This window comes from Strigops habroptila, chromosome 5, assembly GCF_004027225.2.
Source record: "Strigops habroptila isolate Jane chromosome 5, bStrHab1.2.pri, whole genome shotgun sequence".
Lineage (NCBI taxonomy): Eukaryota > Metazoa > Chordata > Aves > Psittaciformes > Psittacidae > Strigops > Strigops habroptila.
The window spans coordinates 14,799,226-14,815,214 of NC_044281.2; the positions used below are offsets into that span (position 1 = coordinate 14,799,226).

The 15,989-nt window shown below is 41.5% G+C and overlaps 1 protein-coding gene across 1 annotated transcript; it reads right to left on the minus strand.

Annotated features, from left to right (window-relative positions):
* Positions 1-4,865: 4,865 nt before the first annotated feature.
* On the minus strand, positions 4,866-15,611 carry CD28 (CD28 molecule). Its single transcript, XM_030487184.2, has 4 exons — positions 15,492-15,611; positions 8,897-9,250; positions 8,522-8,640; positions 4,866-5,576 (listed from the first exon to the last, which is right to left on the minus strand). The coding sequence occupies exons 1-4, from the start codon at positions 15,544-15,546 to the stop codon at positions 5,436-5,438; spliced, it is 669 nt and encodes a 222-aa protein (XP_030343044.1). The 5' UTR covers positions 15,547-15,611; the 3' UTR covers positions 4,866-5,435.
* Positions 15,612-15,989: the final 378 nt, after the last annotated feature.

A 15,989-nucleotide genomic window follows, 5' to 3' on the forward strand; every position in this document is an offset into this window, starting at 1 on the left:
ACTCTGTACCTGCAGTGTTGCGAAGTAAGCGCCTACTCTGCAATACCTGGAGCCTCTTGCTGCAGCCCTTGCTGCAGCTTCCTGCAAGGGAGTGGACCAGCATCTCTGAGCAATTACAGCTCGGATTAGAAGGCAAAGTCGCTGTAGGCAGGAAAAAATGCAATTGTAATTAAAGAGCCACTCCGGTCACACAAGGGGGCAGAAGAGAGGCTGGATGGGAAAGGTTCCTTCTGGCACTTCCTGCCTTTGATTTCTTAATTTTGCAACCTGATGTCTTTTCTTTTGAGGTACTTTAGTATGTAATTTCTTAAGCTTCTTTACGTTAGAGCAAAAGGATTTTGTAAAAAGGCCATTTGATCCTCCTACCAGACTGAAACCACTATGTTAATTTCCACAGAACTGCACTGTTACAAATTGCTTGCTTGTTTCTTTGTTTTTGCTGGTTAGAGAGTAATTTTTCCTGACTAAAAAAACTAGAGTTGTTCCAGACCATGAAAACATTTCAACTTGACCCAGAATAGTTCTCTTAATGGAATAAAAAGCCAGTGAGGAAAAGGAATGATGTGGCCACAAAATGAGGTAATGGCTAGGAAAACTGTGGCATTTGAAAATTCTCGGTCATTTCAATTGTCAGATCAATGAGACAGAGTCACTTCCCCAAAACTGAAGTGCTCCTTATAAGTTTATGGGTCTTGAAAATAAAGTTACATTTCATTTTTATTAACAAAAAGGAAAAAAAAAAAAAAAGAAAGAAAGAAAGAGATAAAAAGAACCAGTGCCTTGATCTTGGAGATCCAGTTTAAAAACAAAACCAGAGAAAACCACCATGAATTTGAGACCATTCAACTTTTTGTCTCTTTGCAAATAGGTTTGTGTAAAATTGGCAGCCTCCTAATACTTTGTCAGCCAAATTGGCCACATCAGAATATCTGCATACCCCTGAGGCTGGAATAGTAACATACTGTAATGTGATGCTCTAACAAAAGCACCTAATTGTGAAGAACAATCCATTTGCATCAAGATAAGCAGCTAGTAATGTTTCCCTCTCAGAGCCACTTACAGACACTGACTTTAGCTACAAATTACTGCCTAGTGCTACTTGCAGCCTTTCCCACTCTTTATTGGACCTTAACAAAGCTGATGTTGTACTCATTACCCTAACCTGTTTTCTGGTTAGTGTGAGTGACTAACAAAATTATGTCTTGGTCTATGATTCATCTTGAATAAAGTATTTTCCAGTCACACAGCAAAAGCCTTGCTGAAAGCGGAAAGATTTGATCTTTAGCAGTGAAGCCTTTGCTTGTGTGCTCCTAAGATTCAAGCTTTTTGTACCGTGTTATTTATTGGTATCAAACATACCATCAATAGCCAAAGTTGCTTCTGCTGTCAGGGCATGTCTGCAGGTATAATGAACATGGCAATAGCCAAAAGCCTGCTATGCACAGGAAATTAAACGTGCAGAAATTAAATGCACTGTGGGAAGCACGTGGTGTGTGGGATTCCCACGTGGTTGTTTGGCATGACCGAAAATCTGAAGATGATGGGAAAAATCAAAGGGATGAAAGACTCCCAAATCCTTCAAACAGAAAACAAGTACCTATCCAATCACCATATGGCTCCAATCTCCTATGGCAACTCCTTACCCCAGACTGAAGAGGAATGTGGCATACAAGACAGCCTTTGTGAAGCAAATAACTAGTCAGGGGTACACGTGGAAGGCTGCACAATGGTGTTAGAGATTAACAAATTGAATGGGTTCCTGAACTGCTGAGTCTGCCATAGAAATGAAAGGAAAAGAGACGATATGTAAAGGAAGATGTGATATTGCTTGACAGACATGCAGAGTCCATGTTTATGGCTGCAGAAGAAAGAAGAAGCATTTTCAAAAACTCTCATACAGGAGGAGGGTATTGGAATTTAGGATGTTGAAACTAGAAGAAACATCCAAGACTTTTGGCTGTAGTAAACCTGACAGCCCCAGTGGTGAAGGTTCAAGATACTACAAAGATAACTCCTCAGCATTTGTCTCCTAGGGGCTTGGTTCCTGGAAGCATAGAAGAGCCACGCTGTTGTTTTGTGCTGTGCTGGATACGTGCAGAACAGGAATCAGCATGCAGGGGGCTGGAGCAGCACAACCCTTGGTTGACCCCTTGCAACATATGTTGATTGCCATTCAGATATGATGACTGCATATCAGATGTTCATTTGACACTGAGATCCAGAAGTGGGGGAAAGGAGGATGAAAAATTAAATCACTGCTTGGCGGGACTATATTTGCATTTGAATTAAGACCTGTGTGCAAGGGAGAAAACCCTGTTGATCTCTTGGTGTCCTCTATGAGGGCCAGTTTCCAAGTTCAGAGTTGCAACAGAGGGAGGTTTCTCTTTACATCATCCTGTAAACAGCATATAGACCCCAAAGGCAGGGCCAGGGAGGGCCAGGGCTGTCCTGGCATGTTATACATTGCCTAAACCCAGATGGAATAAATTAGAATTGCTCTGTTTGTCATATATGCTAATCCGCATATGCAGACCAGACTCCAAGTTTAACTGGCTTGCCTCTCTGCATACACTTTCTTTTAGTCTCTTACAGTGGTGGATAAAAGGTATTTACTGGTATCTCATCTCCAACAGTCTGTAATCCATGTCCCTACAGTTCTTTAATGTAACGGCAATGTCCACTTTTACACAGTGCTGGGGCCTCTCCTGTCCTGGTTCTTCACATGTGTTTCATTACACGTCTAGGATGTATCTCCCTTTCTTTTTGGTCAGTCAAATGAATTAAAACTTGTTCCAGATGTTCCAGGACTTACTTTCCAGTATCATGTCCTGGGAGCTATCAGTATGTTTTAGGTATGGAATGACAAAAGTGTTAGGGGAAGGAAAGCAAATTATACCAACATTTGCTTTAGAAAGTAATACTTTCCTCTGACTAGCCTCAGGCCCAATGCATTTATTCAGGATTTAATTTACTGTATCTATTTAATAATTTTAAAACGAGATTGCAAAAAGTATAAAAATACTCTAAGGAATATAGATATAAAGAAATAGATACATCTATATCTAAATATATATACATGCAGTTTAAATACAGAAAGTTTGCCCTTTTCCATGCTTTTGATACATGTTTGCCATCTCACCTTACGTTTGCACTGGAAGATGTGATTTTTCACAGCACGTTGTAATCAGAGCAGTTGTTAACGTTGGGTTATGCAATGACAACACTGGTAGATGGCATGCAGAATGATGAGACACTGCCTTTCCCTGTTAGAGGACTGCACCCAGCCAGCTGCTCTCTACCAGGAGTGGCAGGATGCCCCTGGCACAGAATCATCCACATCTCCCCTCCGAGTGAGGAGGAAGGTGGCAAGGCGTTAGCATCCCCCCAGTCAGTGCCAGCACAGATCCCTGCTGGGACCATGCAGGGATTGCCATGGGTCCTGTCTGGCTCATTCCTCTCTGCCCCCTGTGCTTGCACCTTGCTGCCTGAGCTGTAGTACAAAGGTACAGTAAGGGGTTTTTCAGGAAAAGAGAGTAAAAAGTTTATGTGGAAAAAATGTCAGTCTTGGGGGATTTGTGCATGTGATGAGGGGAAAGGAGAAGAAATATATGAAAAGACTGGTTTTAATTTCTTCAGCCTAACCATAACCTTTTGGGTTTGCTGAACTGACCCAGAGGAATGCTCTCAGGGCCTGCTGAGTCCAAGAGCACAGGGCCATGCCAAACACACAGCACTGCCTCATGGCACTTGGTGCTCAGGCACATCACTGTTGCATACTGGTGGCACAGCACCCTCCAGGAATATGGTTTGTGGTGATATGACTCAGAACAAATGGTCTGGGGCTCAGTCAGCAAACTCACGTAAAACTTCCCATTTGGAAGTGCCAAAGTCTTTTTCTTGGGTTAAGTTATCAAAGCAGATTGTTGCCACACTTCCACGTCTCTCCTTTTGTAATGTGCCTTCAAAGAGGGAAAGAATCTTCTTATCTCAATTTGGAGGAAAGAGAATGTTGTACAATCCAGATTTTATTTCAAGGTGGAAATATGGATTTATTTTTCATTTAATTATTTATTCATTAGTCACTATAAAATAAACCTCATCTGCTCAGTGTGAAAAGGGATGTTATGCCAAGACAACCCCAATTACAGTTTAGTATGTCTTATTAATGTAAACACGCTTAATTGAAAGGATGAAGCAGGTTTTGCTGAAGGCTTTGTCCTACTCCAGCATGGAGCATTCCTGAAGAACATCTTTAGATAGAAAGGTAACCTCCAGTAAACATAAAGTTCCTTGAAGTGCCTAGAGCAGTCCCCGCAGGTGGCTGAGCACTTGCAGTTCCGATTCACAATGGTGGGAATGAAGGACCCTCTCACACCCCAAAACCTTGGGTGCTCATGGGAAAAAAATTCAAGTGATCATTAGTTGCTCATGACTGGACCCAGATTTTCAGAAGAGCTCTGATACAGCCCAGGTGCTAGAAGATGTGCACGTGTTTTCAGGAGGACTCAGCAGAATGCCTTCTGGATAGAAACAAAACCCAAAAAATGTAAGTAAAGCTCTCCTCCAAATCTGACCTCTGTGCCTTCTAATGCTTCCCATACGACTTTGTGTTCCCTCACTGTAGGAGGCAAACAAAACAGAAATGGCGTTCTTCGTGATGACAACAGATCTTTCTTCCTCTCCTAATTGTCTTTATTTTGTCTCCAGGTTGATTACTTTCTCACTCTGTGGAGTTGCTTGGTCATGACTTCAAATGGCCTTATGGCAAAGTGTTCAACCTAAGGACTCACATATTGAAGGTTTAGTAGTTTTCTATAGTAGTTTTCAGTAGTTTTCAGTTCAGTAGTTTGTCCTGGTGGCCCATTTGTGCCATAGCCTAATAGCTTGGCTGACTTTTCCCTCTTTCTTTCAAGCATGTGTTTTGAAGTTCAAATTGTCCCCTGGCCTTGTAGGGAAGAAAAGATTTTTTTTTTTTTTTTTTTTTTACATTTTGCCATATTTAACATCAACAAGGGTTTCTGAGGATTAGGCATACAGGAAAGGAAATTAAGGGTTAAATCTAAGGCAGCAGTTATTGGGAAAGGTCGGACATTCTGGTTCTCCTAACAGCTAGGCAAAACCACAAGTGTTAGGAGGAGCCTAGCCCTGAGTTCTGATTCCATCTTTCTGTCTTATCCACTGCAACCCTCATCACAAGTTGTATCTCATTTTCAGCCATCCTGGAAAACAGTCCTTCTTTACTTCCCCCCTGTTTGTGTGTGTTTGGTTTTGTTTTAGTATATTATATCAAAGTTTAGCCAATACTTGCTATGGTGTAGTTATCCATGATCAATAATGACAAACATGATGAGAAAATGAGAGGCCGTCCTTCCATGTCCAAGAGCAAGTGACTGCCTAGAAGCACACGAGGCCACTAGCAGGTCAGCTGATGGGTATCATGGCTGCCAGGACCGATATGCAGTGTAGTCTCGTGTTGGTGCATAGGATGGGTAACCCTTGTTCTTCTGGTATGGTGGGTGCCGGGGAGTCATGTTCATGTAGTCACTCTGATGGTACAGATTCTTTTTGTATTTCTGCTGTGGGAAAAGGGTGAAGTGTGAAAACATTTCTGCAATTAGTGTGTCCCGCCTGGGGTGAGCATTCGAAAAAGGAAAAGAAGAAAGGGAACAGGGATCCTTTGAACAGAGGGGGGGGTTGAGTATTAATAAGACCTGAGACAAGTTAATAATGGATTTAATTAATTTTTCCTTCTTTGAATTAATAAATCATCTCACCGAACTCTCATATTGAATGCTGATAGTTCTGACCCTAGATCCTGGTTCAGGGAAGCAGACATACTTATAAGGCAGCCTCAGGTTTAAATGCATTTACAGAAAGATTAGAACACATATTCTCGTAAAATAATCCATGGAATTTGCCCAACCTGAATGTAAGTCTCCAGCTTATCTGCTGAGAGATTTACAGTGTTAGTTCTCCAGGTAAAGGAATGTTGAAAATCAAGGATACAAACTGATGCCTCTCACCATCAATTCTCAGCTATGGAATGACTCAGCAGAAGCAATACAGCCTGAAAAGTGAAGGCTGTCCTCATTTATTAGGAGGAAAAAAGAAATTAGCTTATCTCAAACAGAGTAAGAGCAGGAAAAATCAGCCTAAGCTATGTGTATCATGGTTTGCCTACCATTTACAGAAATAACACACAATGCATTTATTGTTCTGAGCCTTCCTTCGAGGGGAAAAAGAACCAGAGCTGATATTGATCTTTTATTTGTCTCACTATCTGAGCCTCAAAAATCTCATTTCCACTGTTGAATTCCTGCTTTATAATGTCCCTGTGAGACAAGGGAGGCATCATCTCTCTCAGAAATACAAGCAGCAGAAGACAGGTGAAATAATTTGCCTGTAATCATAGAGGAAGTTTGTGGCTACAGCAGCAGTTGAGCCTCTGACTGCTGCAGGCTGTGTGTAAGGTTGGTGTTTCTGTGTAGCTGAAGGCTTTATTGATCAGGGGTTAGGTAAAGTGTTTCCTGGCTTTGTTGTTAATATTGATTATACTTTCTTTTGTAATCTCCTTTTTTACTGACGTTTCCTTCTATGTACATAAATATTTGCATATGCTGCAATATGCTTGTGATGCTGCAGAATTGGAGGAGCTGTGTATTAGAAAATCTGGTGGCTGAATTATGCTGTACATATAGAGTAGGGCAGTTACTATGAAACATTTTAAGCTTTTTTTATATTAATCATATATATATGCAAGGTGTTCAATGTAAGGTACATGCTGTTTAAGTCATGTGATGCAGGTGATATATATAAATCAGTAAATACAAAAGCTTTACCTGTATGTGCTCATCTCCATAATATATGATTATTAATTCACCTAAAGGCAATTTTGCATGGGAGAAAGACATTTTGCTAGCATGAGTGAATGCTGGACTGTCACAGGATCAAAGACTGCTACTTTTGGAGAGGGAAGCAGCCTTTCCCTCCAGGGAAGGCAGAACTGTATGTAAATAGACGAATCTTTAGCTGCTTTCAGGAACTCAGGTGAAACAGGCATGCTGTGGCTGTCAAGTATCATATTTTAGGACTTTTTTTTTTTCACAATTCACAATGTCTTCTAGGCAGCTGTGTTTACATTCAGCAACGCTCTAAATACATCCATGCTCAGAGTAGATATTATCAGGACACTACCTCCAGCAGAGATAAAAGCAGGTAAAAACTGATGCTACAAATGGCACAAACCACAGTGCAGACTTGCCACTCTTGCTGGGGGCAGACGTGTTAGTAACGCAGTGTGTAGCCATTAGGTACCAAATTAATATAGCAGAGAGAAAATGGTTCAGATTGTGATGAATTTGAAGCTACAGTGTCTCATCAGGCACAGTTGCTGTAGCACACCATTGTAACACCAAGCAGCTGTTTGCTGTAATCCTCTCAGCTCTCGTAGCAGTCAGTCTCCACAGTAAGGCACGAAGAAGGACCTGTCCCTGCATTTTCCTGTGGCAATGCCCCATTTGATGTTTTCCATCAGAAATAACTATATATTGAACAAGCATATTTTTGTGAAACACTTAACAGATCTCAAGATTCAACTAGCAGTGAGAGTGGCTTTCTGTATGCACACATTCAACCTGTCAGGGACTCTGGGCCCTTTTTACAGGCTGCCTCCTAATGTGTTGATAATGGTTATTAAATGACAAAGATACAGGAGAAAGGCAGAATGTAAGGAACAGAGCTCTCTATGGTCATTGTAGAAGTCTTTTGCACATGGAGTAAGTAGTGTAAATCAGCTCTAGGAGATCACAGTCGTAAGACTTGTCTAGGAAGATATCCTTCTGCTGCCTCTCCATTGCACCTCACTCTCTCTTTACTCCATCAGGCAGAACTGGATGTGGTCTGGGCCAGCCAACTCTCCAGAGAGATTAGAAAGCAAAAATAATGAGCCATAAGACTGTCTCGGCTTTCTTAGCATTAATGTACAGAGGCAGACAAGGGACTACTGAGATCACAGTGCTCCTATTCCCTTGCAGCCAAGCTGCTAGAAATATCACATACTTGGGGGAATTGGTGGATAGGCACAAGGCATCAGTGCGGGCAGTCTTGGGACAACTGAGCATTCCCTAAAGATTGTTTTACTGTAGGTGAACTCCTTCTGTCAGTCTAGTCTCAAAGGGTTTTTCCGGGAGTGCTTGTAGTGCCAGATTTCCCTGACAGGGACAATTGGCAGAGCTAGACACTATGTTCCAGTATTGCTGGTATGCTGGGCACTGCCAACACTATGGCATTACTATTTGCTTTAGCACTCTACTGCAGAGGCCTGACTGCCCACCTGGACAGCATCTTGTGTTTCAGCTCTTTTGGGGTGTAGCATGGGTGTGCACCTATAGCTGGGGTGAAGAAGCACTGTGATCCTGAGGTGAGGGGTATCAGTGAGTTTGTGGTGAGCACAGCAAATATAGCCTGAGAAATTAACTAGGACAAAGAACATAAAGAGCAAAGGAAAACAGCAGTTTCTTACCCGGTAGTTAATAAAAGCTGCAGTTATCAGCATACTGTAGAAAGCAAGAACTCCAGTCACTGCCACCATAGTCCACAAAGGAATTGCAGACTGAGGCTCTTGTATTTTCGTGGGTGTCTCTTCAAGGAAAAAAACAAAGAAAACTTTAAGTACATGAAAACAAACCCCTCAATCTTTGTTTATTTACTCCTTGTTCCAATGCACTATTTGTATTAATCATCATTTTAAGATGTCGTCTTCAGAACATCTGGAGCAGGAATGTAGTTTTACCAGGCAACCCAACTTTTTTTTTTTAAAGGAAACAAACTGCATTAAGCCATCATGTAGGGAGTGTGTACAGGGAGGATACTGGCCTACAGAGAGTTCTCAGCTTACCTGTCACGTGAATGACGGTCCCATTGCTCTTCTCACTGTAGACATATGGGGGTGGATACATGGCCTCAATTTTGCAGAAGTAGATGTCAGTTTGGTTGGCACTCATATTCCAGAGAGTGAAGATGACTTTGTCTTTATCATGAATCCCCTTGCAGTTGAATTCTTTATTTGAATTACTGCTAATTTTGGTCGTGTTCCAGGAAATAAAGCAAACTTCAACTGCACTGTCTGTTCCTTTGTGCAGTGAAGCTCGAAACTCCTTCCCCGTTCCATTATATGTGTAGTTGCAGACTAGAGTTGCATTTTTGTTAGCTACAGTGAGCAAAGGACTCTGAGCTACTAAAATCTTGTTTTCTGGAAGGGAGAGGAGAAAGTGAGAAAACACTTGTTTATAAAATACAGTATGAGACTTCAGAACCACACGTCCTCCCATGCAACTCTTCTCCACAACTCGTCTCCTTTGCTGACACTTCCTACCAGGGAGTACATAACCACCAAGTTGCAGAAGCAATTTCTCACAGGAGCTCTTGTTGCCACAATCCCCCTCTAAATAAATAACTACATAGTCACTAGGGGAGAGTGTGAAGGCAAGAGTGTTTTTCTTCAAAGCCAGAACGCTGGTACAGAAAGTGGCCCATGTGATAAAGATTTAACATCAGGGGTCAGAAGGCTACTCTGCAATGTGTGCGCATGTGTATACATATAAGGCCACCTTAGCCTACCTTTTCCTTAGCAAGCAGTTTCCCAGGGGACATTGTGGAGTGAAACTGATGTGAATTAAATGCTTAGTTTAGCAGTCAGATAAGAGAATATTATTTATACATTTGCTTTTTAATCATATGACAGACTTGAAGAGTTTGCAGGTGGATTTGCTGAACCATTTCAAGGGTTCGGACCTTAGACAATGAGCACTGAAAGCATGAACTGCTGTCATTTTAATGTAAAATAAGTAATTTCTCTAGCTAGCAGCTGTAGTAGATTCTTAATCTCTCAAAGGACTCAGGAGCTGACTAATTTGATGCTGCATTGGCACTTAGCACTTGAATGGCCTGCAAAAAAGCATCAATGAAGGTATAATTCAATTTGAACTGACCAAACTAATACATAAACAGGAAATGTTTTCTGACATTATAGACCTCTGTGCTACTACCTGCCAAACAACAAAACACTGCAAGGACTATGCAGAAAGACAACCTCTTCCAAGAAAAATCATCCTGTACAAACAAGTCCCTTCTTTTCAAATGGTGACCTGTAAGTGAGAGGAAGGGAGGTTTGGCTTTCAGGCTAGGAACTTGCCAGAACTAAGGACAGCCCTTTTGTGTGTGTATATGATTGTGTAACCCTTCATGCAAGCTCAGCTCATATGAGGTCTTAGTAGCTTTTTGTACATCTCTGAGAATTGCTGTGGTTGTGAGAATTACGATTGTATCTCTTGTCCTCGAAATCTGCTGCAAAAACTATGTTCTTTCTACTTAATCCATGTGATGACACTTAAGAAAAGGCTAGTGAGGGAAATGAATTGGAAGGAGGCCAGATCCAGAATGCCCAGAAAACAAGTATTTCACCATGTTTAGCAATATTTAGGACCAGAAGGCTACATTTAGTGTGTTCACACCTACACAAGAAGATGGAGTACCCCAACCTCTTGCACAGGATACTCCTTTGGGATGAACGTGATCCAGGGAGTAAAGTAAACACAGAGATGCACAAGATGGCCAAGACTAGTGGTAGGGTGTGGGCAGTAGAAACAACCTACTGCTAGCAGGTTCTCTAGTTATCAGCCCAGCCCATGAAACTGCTGAAGTTGTTCATTTTCTCACTGAAAGTCTTGTTTACCATCCCTTTCTTCTCATGAGAGCAGGAAGCCATGAGACAGGGAATGCTCTACTGCCTCAGATTTAGCAAAGAAAGACTGTAGTCTATCCTCCTTGTGTTTCTTTGTTCTACATAGTTAGCATGTGGGGTTGAGCAGAGCTCATTACAGCTCTGAAATCCCATGTTTGCAGGGAACCTAAACACTGTGAAACTTCTTGTTTTGATGAAGGATGAGCATTTCCAGGCTTTCCAGCAGAAAAAAACACAGATCTTGGAATCCTGGAACTGAGCAGTAGATTAATAACAGACAAGGCAGGTTTCTACTTGAGCTGCTGCCTGTGGTGAATTTTCATTGAAATGAAGACATTTCAACAAAACATTTCAGTTTCATCGAATCAGCATTTTCCAACAAAAGCTCTCACATAGGCTTATAAGGCATTAGTAAGGGGGAGGTTTGGATTCCACCCCTTTAGACAAGGTATTTCATCATATTTTTGTTGGCCAGAAAATTGATCTTTGGCCTAAGTGGCAATGTACACGTCTGCAGTAGAATTGTTCTACCTTTAGCACAGCAGAATTCTACACATCCCACTCAAGACAGTTAATCTTCTGATTTGCGCTGCAATAGTGCCCACCAGTACAACCCTGACTGAGACAGAAAAGGTCTCTTCTGAAGGTGTATTCAGTGCCTGTGACAGAGTTTTAAAACCAAAATAGGCATCCTGGAACAGGCACTTGCAGAAGCATTACACTTCAGAAAAATGCTTGCCTGTTTTCTACTGCAAGTACTTATAGAAAACTAATCAATGTTTATTGCTCAGCCTGTTCAGATTTTCACTATGGCCAAAGGAAAGACAAAGGGCACTAAAATCTCATCCCTGAGGGACCACCTTCAAAAGTTTTTTAGGCTCATCTGCAGACATCAATAACTTCCCCCAACCTTTTGTTGTTGTCAGATAATCTGGATTTCTGATGTTTAGTACCTAGCTTCATGCCTTGAGAACCACTGCTTAACTACAGCTCTGGGCTATTTATGTCCCTGCCATGACACTGTGCTAATTTGCAACCAGTCTCTTTTGATACACCCACCTAAAAAAGTAAGTTCTTTCAACTTATTTCCACCTCTTGGGTTTATGGTCTGGTCTGTTTGCCTTGGCATAACCCAGCCCCATGCTGCTGATGTTGGGATGCAGCATGGCTCAGCACCAGGAAAAAGTGTATTTGTGAAGACTTTAAATGAAGACTGCTCCTACGTGATTTAAGCTAAACACTCAAATCTGTTTTCACAAAGTGGCTCTACTAGTTCACATCTAAATTGATTGAAGGAGATCTTTTGTCATTTGTAGGAACTAATTAGCACCACATGAATCAGTTGGGCTGCAATGCTAGCAGGGGCAAGGCAGGCTTATGCCACACAGGAGTGTTAGACTGACCCGCTTCCTCCTCCAGGCTTGGTTTTTTTTTGAATTGAAGAAAGTAAATCATGCCAAAATGTGTATTAGTTTCATGGGTAAGACAGAGTAAGGCCAAACATCCCTTACTTCACTTGTGATCTGGATAGGATTTGATTATATTCTTAGTAGGATCTGGACCATTCTGAGCAAAGATGGGCTGAGGCTGCTTTTGCCTTCATAGTTGTTCTCGTAAGTGTCACTTTGGGTTTATTAAAATGGTGAAACTCTGAAACATTTAGTATGTGTTTCCATTTAGCTTTCCCCTAAATAGGGTTATGATTGCCATTTCCAGAGCTGTGTTCAGTCATGCTGCATAGTAATAAATATCTATATCTTGGCCTTACCCAGCCAAGAAAATGGCACTTATAAAAAATCATTGTCAGTTTCAAAAAGCTGTGAAGTCTGAAAATGTAAAATCATTTAAGTCAGTGTACACAGGCTACAAGTTTCCCAGGATCGTATGATTTGTATGCAGTGGTGTGTGAGATCTCTAAATGCTTGATAAGCTTTTTTATACCTTATTCGTCATGCTGGACATGTGAGGGAGGTTTGCATCATGAAAAAAAATGCCATCCACAGATAATATCCATAAAATACCGACTCTCTAATGATGGACCCCTGATACAAGCAAAACTTCATTGACTTTTTTTCCTTCCTTTCTTATTTGCCAAAAAAGTGAAATAGAGTCGACAAGGTACGGAAAATAACTATTTTGAGGGTTTTTTTCCAGAACTTTCCATGAATCATCATCAGCTATTGGAAAAAATATTCTGCTAAAAATATTTTGTACTCTCCTTTTTTTCTTTTCCATGCCAGTTGACTTCAAGGAGCTTTTTGCCGGAGCAAGGAATCTGGGATAAGTTGGGATTTCTATAAGTAAAGTAAAAAAATGGCCTAGTTAAGTTCCTGGGGGGGTAGGGGAAAACCTGAAAGGAGTTTATTTAATCCACAAACAGAAAGACACACAGCTATGCTATAAACAAAGGTATTCCAGTTTTGCTGCTGCTAGTCTGTTGATCAATTACTTTAACTTCTCTTTCCCAGGTATGTGGGTCTTTCTCTTTTACTTTGCTTTTTGGTCACCCAGCTGTGTGTATAATGTGCAGCTGGAGGAAGCTTCCCCTTGTAGCCGTTATAGACTTGTTTTCTGCTAATCTTTCCTATTCTGGTGTGAGTACTGCAGGAAACATAGCTACACAAAGCCCAGTTGACACTTGTCACAAACGGACAAGAAAAACCCCACTGTGAACACAGGGGGTTTCTTGTCAGTTTGTGATTTTGGTCTTTTTTTAATCAAGAATTGGTTGATATCACCCTAATCTCAGCTAACCTCACCTCATACATCTTCTGCATGCTGGTAACCTTAGTGGCTCAGAGGTTGATTTTAACACCCAGAGACCATAAGCCAGAAGGTTATGCAGGTAGTAAAACAATGAGGTAATTTGTGGTGCACTGCAGTGGGAACCCACTTACACTACTAATTTCACAAAATTCGTGGGACAGGCAACTAGGTCTACCTGCCTCTCTTATAGGCTATAGCAAGGTAATTATTTAGCCAACAAAAAGGGAGAGAGGTCGAACTTTGTAAATGTTAGTGTATCTGCAAAAGCAAAATGAACAAACTGATCTGTTAAGTCTCTTCTCATGATTCCAACTCAACCTGCAGCACTCAGTAGCACGGTCTAACAACAGCAGAATGGGACAAATTCTTTTGTCTTCCCCAAAATACCTGAGGCCTGAGGAAGTCCTGCAGGGTTTTGACCTGCCTTAATGTTTTCCGTGTACTAAGGATCCATCATCTCGATAGAAATTAAGAGGTGGAGAAAAGATATGAAAAAACCTGAGATCCCTGAGAAGCAAGTTCCTCGTGTTGTTTTTAAGCAGTTGGACAGTCTCAGTGAAGCAATTGGAGAAACTTAAGTTCTTCATGCAAAGCAAGTTTATAAATGTCTACAGAGCCATGGCATAACCCCTGTATCTGATAACCCCACACTATATTTTATGTTGTTGCAATGCAAAAAAGTTGCTCAAAAGCTGTCCGCACCTCATAGAAATGTCTTTAAAACTGTTTAACTCATTGCTGATACTTGTCCCCTTCTGAAAGTTTCTTCTCTGACAACCACGGGCCCATTGTGGAAATAATTATGATGTTGCAAACACAGAATTATAAACATGGGAAAAGGAGAAGGAAGAAAAAGCCTATGATCTCTTAAAGGAATGTAGATCGTGTCATGCAAATTACAATGCCTCCACTGAGAAAACAATTATAGAACAGTAAGGCAGAAATAAGGAAAAAATGGATTCAGTTGTATCGCTTGTATCAGAAAAAGCAAACCTTTAAAGATGTTCTATATGTGAAAAGTTTTGCACTGGAAAACATTTTTGTTCCTATCTGTAACTTTCCTATAAAATACAAAACTCTGATATTTGGAGAAAACCCAATAACAACAGTTCACAGGCCAGTGGTTTGAAAAATTGTCTGTCTCAAGATTATCCTAGCAAAAGCCATCATCTCTTGCCTTGCTTTGCATTTTGATGTACCCCTTGGAAAGACTTGTTAACTCTGAACATACGAACACTGCATCAGCAAGACAACAGCAAGGCAAAATACTCTCAGCCACAACTGGAGATTCAGAAAGATTCACTAAGACTCAGGATTTCAAAATCACAAATAGATACTTTATGTTGTTAAAGATCTTCTCAGAAAGAAGCTAGATATCTTGTAAATAACAATAAACTTCTGGACAATGCACAAAGCAATCCTCATCGTCCCATTTTTGAGCTCAGTAAGCAACTCTGCTTTTGGTCCTTTTATTTGCTAGTTCTGTGAAGATGTGGGTGGGCTCAGCTCTGCAGCCCATCATACCAAGCCAGTCCATGGTGGGCCCTGGAGCTTTGCACATAAGACTTGGGGGTGATGGAGAGGCTGACCCAAGAGAGGCACTGGCACCAGGTCTGCTCAATCTTCCTGCCCCCAAAGAGAAGGCACTTGTGAGCAAAATCTGTAAAGCCTGGGGGAAGGTGAAATAAACCCTCCTCTATCTATGCATGCAATTCCCAAATGCATCTAAAGACAAGTCAAATTAAAAGAAAGCTCTTGGATCCTATCTTGGAAGGACACTTGTGGCAGGAAAAAAATCAGCTTCTTAGTAATATCAAGTTGCTCCATGTGCAGTCTTAGCAGCACGCTCGATCTCTCCCCTTTCATCCAAACACAGAATGATTTGTGAAAATTAATTCAAAGCTATTCTAGTCCTTTTCCCCCCTGATCATCACAACGAGGGAAAACAGTGGAAAGGATTGAAATGGGGGGGGGGGGTTGTTACCTGTTACATCAGCAGTGGGGATGAAGCAGAGCACCACGAGGATCTCCAGGAGCATGGTGCTAATGGTGGGCCTGATGCTTTGTCCCCACCCCCTTCAGGCACTGTCACGTCTCCCAGGGCCCCGTACCACCAGCGCTCCTTCCCTGTGGGGCCAGACTGCACCTTCAGTTGCTCACACAACTTCTCTCCTCCTCCCTCCGCAGCACATGATACACAGCCAAGTGAAACCACTGTAATGGCAATGCTTGAACAGGAAGTTAAATTGTTTGATGATTTTAGCCATAGGAAGTTGCCTCTGCAAAGCTCAGTAACGCCTAAAAGTTAGTGGAAGCCCGCATTTCAAAATAGGAACTCTTGTCCCTGTATTGCAAGATGCGTGCTTGTGTTTGAGGCTTTGCAGGGTTGCTCCTGTCGGGGGAAATGGACTTCCCTAGAGGTGCAGTGATGCTTTTTTACCAAGAGCACATACAGATAGATATACGCTGTTCCCATCATCAT